The sequence below is a fragment of the Brassica oleracea genome, chromosome C5 (assembly GCF_000695525.1).
Source record: "Brassica oleracea var. oleracea cultivar TO1000 chromosome C5, BOL, whole genome shotgun sequence".
NCBI lineage: Eukaryota > Viridiplantae > Streptophyta > Magnoliopsida > Brassicales > Brassicaceae > Brassica > Brassica oleracea.
This window is the reverse complement of record NC_027752.1, coordinates 2,672,238-2,683,496: the sequence shown is the minus strand read 5'-3', so window position 1 is coordinate 2,683,496 and position 11,259 is coordinate 2,672,238. Positions and strand designations below refer to the sequence as shown.

Here is an 11,259-nt window from a genome sequence, read left to right as displayed (position 1 = left end):
GGGGGGGGGGGGGGTTCACATTACAGTTTTTGGGGTTTTCTCTCATGATCCAATGTGTTGTAGAGAGATCTAATGAAACGTTGGATCGAGAAAGGGTTTTTGGGTTCTTACAAAATCTACACATGCTTTCCTGACTCCAACCTTTTTTGTTGCTTTTAACGCATTTGATAACTTTCCAATCAACAATTAGCAAAGATTATTATAGTTATTACTATACTAGCATACATTTATGAGAATATCATTGTCAAAGTACAGGGACACAGATTATAAACTTTCAACGAGAAATTAATCGGTCTTTCTGGACTGTGTGTAAAAGTAGATGAGAAACTGACAGACGCATGGTTTGTTCACGTAAAAGAACAAGTCCGTGACACCATGGAATAGTCCAAGTACATCTTTCAAAAAAAAAATATTTCAAACTTTTGAAATATGTGCGTATATATATAAACAAAAGTCTTGTTTGTTTTACAGAACAAAAAGTTGCCACATGACATGAATTGTATTAAAAAGAAACACGCTGTACACTTGGACAATTGTTATCACTCTTTTTCTTCTTTTTTTTAGGTTGTGTTCTGTTGTGGTGGAGCGTCGAGAGGGAAACACGTCTCGTCACCACCGGTGTTCCAAAGGAAATGTGCGTAGTTGGCAGAGTAAAATGAGTTCGTTGGATCAGCAGAGATTGCTTCCAAGAACGTTTCCTCTGCTCTCCATATATCGTTCCTTGCCTTCCACAAGAAGGTCGCGTATTTACTCAGCGCCTCCGCGTCCGCTGGCTCTGCTTTTGCCGCTCTCTTGAAATACTTCTCCGCTCTGATTACAGATAAGAAAAAAGAGAAGTAGAAGAAGAAGCCACGTTAGATAGAACGAGACAAATATCCAACACAATTTGTGGTTTTGTTCATTGTAGATAAGATATGAAGTTGAATATGGCCAAAAGGGTAAGTGAAAACGTATGTGAATTGGGGTTCTGGTTAAATGTGGACAGATACATCAAATGAAAATTGTCTAAAATGGAACCTACATTGAATTATAGTCATGTCTAAAATGTCAAACCACTGTCTGGAGACCCTATCACCAAAATATCTAAATGTTTTAAATAGTATTTGACCTATTCGCAAGCAAATTGACATTTTAGCGAATTATTTTACCTAATAATACTATTTGCTTTAAAAACCAAATGCAAAAACATGGGCTCCTTTATAGTGGATGAATGAGAAATGTAACAGAGATATGAAAAGCAACATGTGAGGGCAAAACTTGTAACAAAACCTTTGTGGTTTTAAGTTTTAGTATTTTGGTTTTGGGAGAAGTAATCCACCACATACTCCACTATCAACCAAGCTTTTTAATTTATTTGTTGGGAATCCAAACCCAAAAAGACTCAAAGCTAAAATACAAAAACCTTTGGGAAAGAAAACAAGATTGCATCATTTTTATTTTATTCTCTAATTTATTCTGAAAATGGAGATGTAGGAACTGGTTCACTCATTGTTAAGCCTATCCGATTGGTTCTTATGGTGACGATTATGGCAATCACTTAATTAATCTATCACTTCTGACTTTAAATATCTAACTTAAGTCCTAAACCAAATCTAAGCTATCTAATCACATGATCTAAACAAAATCAAAGATAATATACTTTACATAGCAAGATCATTATAATACGATGGTCAGATGTTAATTACCTGTCGTAATCATGTATGATTAGGTAAAGAAACTGAGCGTAATTAGCAAGAAGGAGAACGTTATCAGGCTGCTGAGACAGACCCGTTTGGTAGAGAAGCTCCGTCTTGAAGTAATCCATCGACTGTTCCGCTTCTACTCGTGCCTCCACGGGAGCAACCATCTGCTTCATCGTGTCGTGATCCAACTTTTCCATCTTCTCAGACTCCTCCATGATCGAGTTCCACAGTCTACTTTCTTCCTGTCCCGACACAGAGACCTCTGAATCCGCAGTTGCGCCTAGAGACGATGATGAGAACTGAGATGGTGTTCTGAACTGATCAGAGCCATCTCCGTCTGTCCCGCTCTGCACGGGAGGGACGTTGTTCCCCCCGCTTCCTCCTCCGCCGACAAAAGATGTCTTCCCGTTGGGAGAAGAAACAGAAAATGTCTTAATCGCCGAGGAGTCGAACTTCTCATGTGACTTACTTATCTCCATCTGGTCGAACCTGAAAGAGACCAGAGATCATGAGCTCAACTGAAAATGATCTAGGCTATTGTGTCAGAGATCCCTAGTGACCATTGAAACGAAACTAATATTAAATGATACTTTGGCCAGCACCTCATGCTAGTTCAAAAAAAAAAAGAAAAAAAAGACAAACCTGAAAGAGACGGTGGTGGCCGTCGGAGGCGTGGTGGCGGCGGCGGCTAAAGCGGAGTTGCTGCTTCCTATAGAGTAAACAGTGAAGTTCGCGAGGAGTATCATCACAGAGACCATCAAGGTCGGAGTCGCGGAGAAGACTTGCTGGAACAGCCACACGAACGAGGCATGCATCTCTTTTCTGACGCGGAGGAGGATCCCTTGGAGGTCTTCGAAGAGGAGAAGCTCTCTCATGTGCAGCGTGAAGCTTTGCAGCTCGCGAATCATAAACACCATGGACGAGAAGGCTCTTTTAACAGCTGATTCACCGACTTGTTTCATAACAACTCCTTCCTCCATCCGTAGCTTTCTCTTTATGATGCGGAGCGAGATGGGGAGGTCGACGCTGTTCGCTTTCCTCTCGATGGAAGACATTTGCACCATCTCGGGCCACGGGGGTTCCACCGAAGTGGATGATCTGTCTAGACCGAAACTGTTTTCCTCTTCGTTGGGGGATTGGAACTTGAGAGACAGCTCTTGCATCTTTTTGGAGAACTCTTCCTCGGAGAAAGGGTCGACGCTTCCGGTGAAAGCTCTTCGAATGAGCTGAGTTTTGGTCGGTGTCGATGATTTCAAGAGCTCGCATGACGACTTGGAGTGGCGGAGAGAGCCGAAGAGAGGTGAAGAAGGAGGAGGGCTCTGCATGAGGGAGCGGCAGGAGAGAGACCGTCCCTCGTGTCCGAAGCTACGTCGTTTTGAAGGAGAAGAAACGGCGGAGGAAACTAGGGTTTGAGACACCAAGTGATGGAAGGTTGAGGTCGTTGCTACTTTCACGCCCATTGTTGTTTTAGCAAGAAAATAAAAATAAAAACAGAGCAGAAGAAAGGTGTGGAGGCTAGTTTCTTCTTCCTCACGCTTTTCCTGCAAATTCAAAAGATGAATAATACAGTAAATAACGGTTCTTAAATACATGCACTCTCACGAGAATGAATCATTACAATCCCCATGAGAAACGGATCTAAGAAAATATCGAAACAGCTCAAGAATCAATGAAACTTCGATTTCATACAAATATATAAACTTTGTGTGCTGCTAATTAGAAAGAGAGAGAGAGAGAGATAGGAAGGGAGAAGAAACTCACTCTACGAATGAAAGAAGAAGAAACAAACTTTATCGGGATAATCCTGAAATGGAACACGAGGAGACAGACGCTTCACTTAAGAAGGAGCTTTGGTCTTATTATATACAAACGCAAAAGAAGATTTATCAACGTTATGAAAAAAAAAATCTCGCATGTGAAAAAGAGTTAACGTAGAATAGTCAATAGAGGGAGTACCGGAGAGACCGGTAACAATAGTGACGTGGCAGTCGTTACAGAGTAATAAGTGAGCGGAAACCGGGGAGTTTTCTTTAGATCTGACGGTTGTAGACTCGCCACTTAATCGTGCGGTTCTGCTCTTTTTCTGACAAATATGAAAAATGGAACGTGATTTACATTAGACGACATATAAAGTTACACGTGTAATTACAGTGACATATTTTTGAAAATAAAATATTTAGGAGTGCGAAAATAACAGCCTGGCAATAAGGTAGGCGAAAGTAGTGGGGTCCTCGTGTCCATGTCATATGGTAACGACTTTTTATTTATTGTTTTAAGGAAAGTTTATTGCGTCTAAAATCGTGTTTCCAATCCATGTTTAACGTTGGCACCTTTTTAATTTATAAATTCACAAGTGCCGAATACCAGAGTTCTTAAACATGTCAATTGGATTGCCTTTAGTATAAGAATAACAAGATGGTGCTATATTTGACAGTACATTGCAAATAGATCTATCTTCTAAGATTGAAGTAAGAACTCAACTCATGTAATGCATTGAACGGGACATTTAAACAAGCCGAAAGTCAAATATTATCCTTGAAGAATGGCAATAATATAGGCTTTAGTCATGTGGTAATTCACACCAGAATAAGTTATCATCACTACAATGCTAAGCAAAGTAAAAGTATTATACTGCATAGTTAGGTCAGTTAAGGTGATGATTGTTTCAATTAGTTTATGGTTTTAGTTTTTGGTTTTTAGATTTTGATTTTAGATTTTGGTTTTGCTGTATTCTTAGTTTTTTTTATAAAATAAGCAATACATTGTTTTAAAATAATAATTTTAAAAAAATTACCATTAAAATTTATTAAAATATAGTGGCTGTTATTTAAAATAAAAAAATTACCATGTTTTAAATTATTATGTTTTTAAGTGTTATACTTAAATATAATTAATAAAATATCTATAAATTATAAAATTAAATATTTTAAGATTTTGAAACTATTTATAAATTTTATTACATGAAATATTTTTCATTTTTTTTAAAACTTGAATGGCTATTTTTAAAATTAATATAATATATTTTATTAATAAAATATTTTAAATTTTATAGTTTTTAGTTGTAGTTTAGTATGTATAATAAAATTATTCAATAATTTATTTATAGATATTAATAATTAATTGGTTACAACTAATACTAAAATTATTTATATTTATTTACATATATGGAACACATAAATTATTTTACATTAATGTTAAATGATAAAAAAAATTGTATGGGAATTTTATCTTTATGAAAATATTATTTACTTAATTATTAATTAATTAAAATATAGTATTTTATACAAAGAAACAAAATTCGTTTTTTATATTGAAAACCCACAAAAATTGGTTTTTGGATTTTCTTCACAAATTGGTTGAAATTTTGAAAAACTAGTTTCCCTAAATTTTAGGGAATCTATTTATTAAAAAAACTTGATTGGCAAGTGAAATGGTTTTTACAAAAACAAAAACTAAAAGCTAAAACTTGATTGGATAAAAAATGGTTTTTACAAAAGCAAAAACCAAAAACTAAAACAAAAACTACAAACAATCAACCTCTTGTCTTGGCGGATTGTAGGACAAAAAACATTTTTAGTGATTTTCCAATATATGGAGTGTTTTTTCTTCTTAATTTCTTGTTATATGTAGCAAATTCTGAAATAAAACTATCGTTTACCATCTTGGTGAATTTTCATACAAAAATCTTAAATGCTTAAATCTGATTATATAAATACTATATACAGTATATATATATATATATATATCAAATAGTGACAGGACAAACATTTAAGAAAAATCTGTCGATCGATGTAAGAATTATGATGTATTTTTAATCTACGATCTTCGCATCTTGCAGAACAAAATTATCCATATGGTATAAGGAAACAACTAGTGTACATTCGATACGTGCATGCATGCAAAACTAAATGATTAGATTAAGAATAAATGACAGAGTTACAAAGGTTTTTTTTTTTTTTTTGCTATCCCGACCCCATCGAGATGGTCTTAGAGACCGAAGTGAGCATGAACGCTGCCAGAGCGTCACTATGTGGCTCACCGTGTAACGGTCTTCGGTCTCGGGTGTTACAGCCCATATGTAAATTTCTACAGTAGCCAATATTCGAACTCAGTGGCAGGCACTCCAGCTGAAGCTCATATACCACTAGACCAAAGCAACTTGGTTAAGTTACAAAGGTTAAATACGTAAGAACCTTTGATATTAAAACAAAATAGTTTTTGTTGGGACGTAGCAATTAAAGGGAGCGGGTAAGGAAGCGACGGTGGAGAATCAAAGAGAAGTGACCGGAGAGTGGTGCTAGGTAGACGCTAAGCACCAAGTTGACGGAAGTTGACGTCGTTAGAGAAAGCAAACGCCCAAAGAGAGTGAAGATGCTCAAGAAGAATTGACGGTGCGTCGACTGCTGATATCTTATATATTAACGGTTGATACTTATTGTGTTTTTATTGGACTCATCTCCAATATCTGTATATTTAATTAGCTTATATGTCCTTATCGATGTGCTTCTATCGAATCATGTTTATTTATATGACTCCCTTTAGCTTATTAAATATGATTAAATGTACATATGTACTCCTATATAATTTATTTTATTTTCCTTTCAGAATTCCTCTGTCCTTCTTTTGGTTTACATTTGCAGATCCAACACGTAAGAAAGTCTATGCGTCCAACACACAAAAGTTTCCCATTTATTTATTAAGTGAAATTAATAGCTTTATGGGCAATTCAACAATTAACAATAGAGTTGTGAGACAACTGCAAGATTCAAACGCTACATGTCCAAATTGTAAGGTAAGTAAAACAAATAGAAAAAGATAGAATGAGCCATGTGATAGTCAAAGAATTGTTCATTGATTGCACTTAATGTCGCAACAATGTGATGGGTATGGTCTTGATACTTTTTTGATACTTAAGGTCTCGATACTTCTCTTCGCTGAGAATCAATCAACCAATTAGAAATGTGCAAATGATCTACATCACACGACCCTGTGATAGTACGTGCGTTACAAATCGTTGTTTAGTTGTTTCTAATAGTGGAAAACGAATATAAGTTTACGTATTGGCTCTTGATACAATGCTATGGCCAAATGATAATAACTCGTCGAAAGGGAGAGCTAGAGTGAGACTGGCTGAAGGAGCGACGACACGGCAAATGCCAATCTCATTTCTCTTATCTTCTTTCAAGCTATAATTTTTTTTCGTTTTTTTTTTGACAAATAAGATATTTTAAGTGATTTTCATTTAAAGCTATTCTTGTTTTTGGTACATATACGATAATATAATATCAGCGATACCTTGGACGTTTTTCTTCCCAAAAAAAGTTTTTGAAGGAGATATATAGAAATAAAATAAAATATCTTAGACCACTTTGATTCTTTGTCTGATTCCCAGCACTATATATCAGCTGGTCAGGAAAACAGCTAATTAAATATAGTTGATCACGTTTTGTTTATGTGTGGTAATATGTTAAAACCAAGTAATAGACATGTTTGGTGCATTTTATTGAAGATCATCAGCACGAAAGACTATTATTGGGAATGTTAGAGTAACTAAGAGATATATGCGAATACACATGTTGGATGTCAAATTGCCAACTAAAGTATATTTGGGTAGTGGTGGAAGAGTTTTAGTTAGAAGAAGCAAGGCTTTGTTTAGGTAAATGGTGCATAGAGGTGTGTGTAGTATATGATCTTATTTTTGTGTGTATACACACAAAAGCAGAACTTATCATCATGTTGTATACGTAAGTTACTGAACTATGTACTAATTAGTTAGCCATTTCAGATTCAGAACCATCCATCATGGTTTGAATCTGGACACAAAAAAAATCGAATATAGCCAAGAAGCCAAAATGGAAAAGAAGATCAATCAATTATTTATGAAAAAGAATATTAACCAAGGCGGTGGTGTCTTAGCTAGTGGCTGATTTTCATGAGCCCATAAAACTTGACGTTAGTTATAATGGGCCATATATGCTATATTTGATTAAACGACTGGGCCGAATATGGGCCCAAATAAAAAAATGCCTCGAAGCTGGGAGAATTTCAAAAACGGCATGAGAACAAGAGCGCGGGATGCGAAAATGTTAGCGGTTAACGTTTTTTCCTCTACTAAAAAAATAAATAAATTAATCACACATCCAAAAGAATGATTCGTAATACGATTGGATCCAAACCATATTCCTCTTGCCAATTTCGCTTCGAACTCGCCTTTTTTTTTTTAATCCTAACGATGCCTACCATCGCTGGGCCGGGTTCGTCTTCTTACAATCACATCGTAGCCGCCGGATCGGAGAAATCGGAGAGCATCGAGACTCCTCAGAAGAGAAAGCTGAGATCGGAGGAAGCCAATCTACTGTCTGAGGATACAATCTCTACCCCGAAGAAACTGAAATCTCGTATTCCAATCTCAGAACGCCAGAGACGGTAAAACTGTTTGATTAAAATCACTCGGCTGCATCATATCATATTTTTTTTCCTGATGAATGTGTTCGTAACTGCTGGATTGAGTTTTTTTTATATGGAATCGAACGAATATCAATCGTCATTGAATTTATATTTTTTTTACAGGAAGTTAAGCAATACTCGAACGAAAACTTGGCAGTGGAGAACTTATCAGATTGTTTAGGCTCTGAATCTAACTGGAACACTAGAGGTCAACACGAACCGTTAGATTCTTCAATAGTCTTTTTTTTTTTCTAAGGTCTTATGTTAATCATGTTCGATGGGTGTATATAGACGAGGAGCAAATGAGAGCTGTGAAGGAGGCATTGCATGTATCGAAAGCACCGTCGACGATTGTTTGCCGTGAGGATGAGCAAAGGCGTGTTTTCGAGTTTGTGAAAGGTTGTTTAGATCAGCAGAAGGCTGGGAGTTTGTACATTTGCGGTTGTCCTGGGACTGGAAAATCACTCTCCATGGAGAAAGTAGTACAACGAGTTGGTGATTTGGTCAAAGCAGGTAGCAGTTTTGTAGTTTATAACATTTAACTTAAAATTTTGTTTGTAAATGTTTAAAAGACTGAAAGATTGAATGAATTCGATCAGGCCGGTTTGCCACCTGTGGACGGACATATTGTCTGTGAACTGCACTTCACTGACAAAGACAACAGATATATTCAGCAAGGTACATGACTACAAACCTCAAAATTCTTGATTTCAAGTTGGATATATCTGATGCTTGCGTCTGTTTCCAGGTACTTGAAATAGCAGAGCCGTTGAAGAAAGATGATTGCTACTCTTCACCTCTACATCATCTTCAGAGTTTGTTTTCTCAAAAAGCAAGAGTCCAGCTCAAGAATGATGTACAATTTTCTTATCCTTTTGTTGTGTATCAGTTACCTGTGACGATTTAACTAGTGTGATCATTATTCAAGTTATTTTTTCAGGTTAATAATTGCAGATGAGATGGATTTCTTGATCACAAAAGACAGAGGAGTCCTGCATGATCTTTTTATGCTTACAACTTTGCCATTTTCAAGGTGTATACTAATTGGAACTGTATTTTAGAGGTTTGTTGCTATGATTTAGTTCTGATATGTATTCCACCTCCTCTTTTCATGTGCACTTGTAAGTTACTCTGTGTTTTTTTTTTTCAGGTGTAGCTAATGCAATAGACCTTGCAGATCGTTTCCTTCCGAAGTTGAAGTCCCTTAATTGTGAGAAAGTATCAACTTTGAAAGTAAGAGTTGAATCTACTCTTGAACTGCTGTTTCTTTTGTTTCGTGGCAGGCAAACCTATGGTTATAACTTTTCGTGCTTATTCTAAAGATCAGATCCTTAGGATACTACAGGAAAGGCTAATGGCAATTCCTTCCAACCGTATGATAAGATGTCTTGTTTGAGACGGTGAAACCAGGTAGCCTTGGAGCCATGGCGTTTCTATGTATGTCTCATTAATTTTCAAGCTTTGTTCTAGCAGGTTCTTCCATATGTTGCATTTCAATCAAACGCCTTGGAGCTCTGTGCAAGAGTAAGAATCCGATCCTTGCTGGTCGCCTGATCTTTGATCTCAATCCTGAGCCAACTTAGTTTTCATCTAAACCATTATTTTATATGTCCACCTTTATATGCATTGTGCCAGAAAGTTGGTGACATGCGAAAGGCTTTATCTGTCTGCAGGTGAATACAATATTTTCATATTTTCACAGAATTCGTTCTTTTTTGTATACACCGCTTGGTATTATATTTTCGTATACACTATAAAAGGTTATACTCCCACCTTCAAGATTGTGAACAGAAATTTACATTCTTATTTGATTCAAATTTTCAGAAGTGCTATAGAAATCATAGAAATAGACATAAGAGGATCACCTGGCCCAGAATCACAAGGTCCAACTCCAGATAATCCAGTGGTTAGTATTTGGGTTACACACTGATGATATGGTATAAAAATTAAGGATTCTTATAGGCCATGAACTTATTGCATAGCCCTTGTTGTACTCAATGTTACAGGTGAGGATGGATAATATATCTAAGACGTTTAAGTCTCCTGTAGTTGACACTATTCAGACTCTTCCTCAACACCAACAAGTAAGTTACATCCATACCACACAGTCATTTTCAGAGTCACAGCGATGTCTTACAACGTTTATTATTACGCAAGAGTGATTCCAAGAATCTAACCGGAATCAGCACATGCTTTTCTTGATGCACTTCACAGATCATAATATGTTCTGCTGCAAAGGCTTTTCGAGGGAGTAAAAAGGATGCAACCATTGGAGAGGTAAAAACTCTTTTTTCCAGCGAAACACAAAACACATAACTTCACGAGTACAACCAATGATAGTTAGTGAATCTCCCTCTTACAATGCAGCTTAATAAATTATATCTAGAAATCTGTAAGTCTCGGGTGATCTCTCCAGCTGGAATTACAGAGTTCACTAACATGTGTACGGTGCTAAATGATCAGGTAACTACTATCTCTTAAACATTGTATGTTGGTAAAAAGCTTGTGTATACTGCATTTGTGTTTTGCCAAAGCACGAAAAAAATCATTTCCTGGTTAAAAAATTGGGGGTTTTGTTTTCGCTTCAGGGGATTCTAAAATTCGGTCAAGCACGTGGACACAAGCTAAAGAGAGTTAGTCTGAGAGTAGACGAATCGGACATTACATTTGCTCTACAGGTAAACAGCCTTTTGTTGTTGTTGTTGCCAATCCATGACACCTGATGATGATGATATGATGATTACATACTTCTTTCGAAATACAATTATTGACCGAGTCTCTAATAAACACTTCCTTTTATATATAAAATCAACAGGGAATACGATTTTTTAGGAACTGTCTTCTGTGAGAAGAACATACGTACAATGGAAAACATCTTGTACAAAGAATAGCCGGCTAAGCTGTGAACATGGACAGGATATTACAATGTATTTGCTTACACTTGCAAATTGTATAGCCGTGGATGGGAGTGTATTAGGGCAATCATGTTGCTATATTATTGTCTGGACTAGGACATTTTTCTAGGTGTAAAATGTACACTTGGTGTCCACTTCCTCTCCTCTCACTGTGGCAGAGAACGATTAACTAAGGCAGGTACATATATTATTCAAGGATTTAACTTGTACCAATT

At 36.4% G+C, this 11,259-nt stretch overlaps 2 protein-coding genes across 3 annotated transcripts; one reads left to right on the top strand and one right to left on the bottom strand.

The window, feature by feature from the left end:
- Window positions 1–401: 401 nt before the first annotated feature.
- Window positions 402–3,571, bottom strand: LOC106295304. 2 transcript variants are annotated; one of them, XM_013731164.1, is made up of 4 exons: window positions 3,444–3,571; window positions 2,325–3,223; window positions 1,686–2,171; window positions 402–810 (listed from the first exon to the last, which is right to left on the bottom strand). In XM_013731164.1, exons 2-4 carry the CDS (start codon window positions 3,140–3,142, stop codon window positions 561–563), a joined length of 1,554 nt encoding a protein of 517 aa, XP_013586618.1. In that variant the 5' UTR covers window positions 3,143–3,223; window positions 3,444–3,571; the 3' UTR covers window positions 402–560. The 2 variants fall into 2 exon arrangements, with proteins under 2 accessions (XP_013586618.1, XP_013586617.1); XM_013731163.1 differs by lacking the exon at window positions 3,444–3,571 and having other exon boundaries at window positions 2,325–3,425.
- Window positions 3,572–7,863: 4,292 nt separating this feature from the next.
- On the top strand, window positions 7,864–11,212 carry LOC106293654 (cell division control protein 6 homolog B). The gene is given in 20 exon segments (XM_013729323.1): window positions 7,864–8,080; window positions 8,083–8,108; window positions 8,253–8,337; window positions 8,421–8,629; window positions 8,631–8,642; window positions 8,729–8,749; window positions 8,751–8,807; window positions 8,878–8,960; window positions 8,962–8,985; window positions 9,070–9,174; window positions 9,278–9,339; window positions 9,413–9,486; window positions 9,603–9,653; window positions 9,765–9,802; window positions 9,954–10,035; window positions 10,136–10,213; window positions 10,344–10,406; window positions 10,497–10,592; window positions 10,718–10,807; window positions 10,945–11,212. Coding segments are annotated over 20 exon segments (1,455 nt in total). The 5' UTR covers window positions 7,864–7,914; the 3' UTR covers window positions 10,978–11,212.
- The last annotated feature ends 47 nt before the right edge of the window (window positions 11,213–11,259 follow it).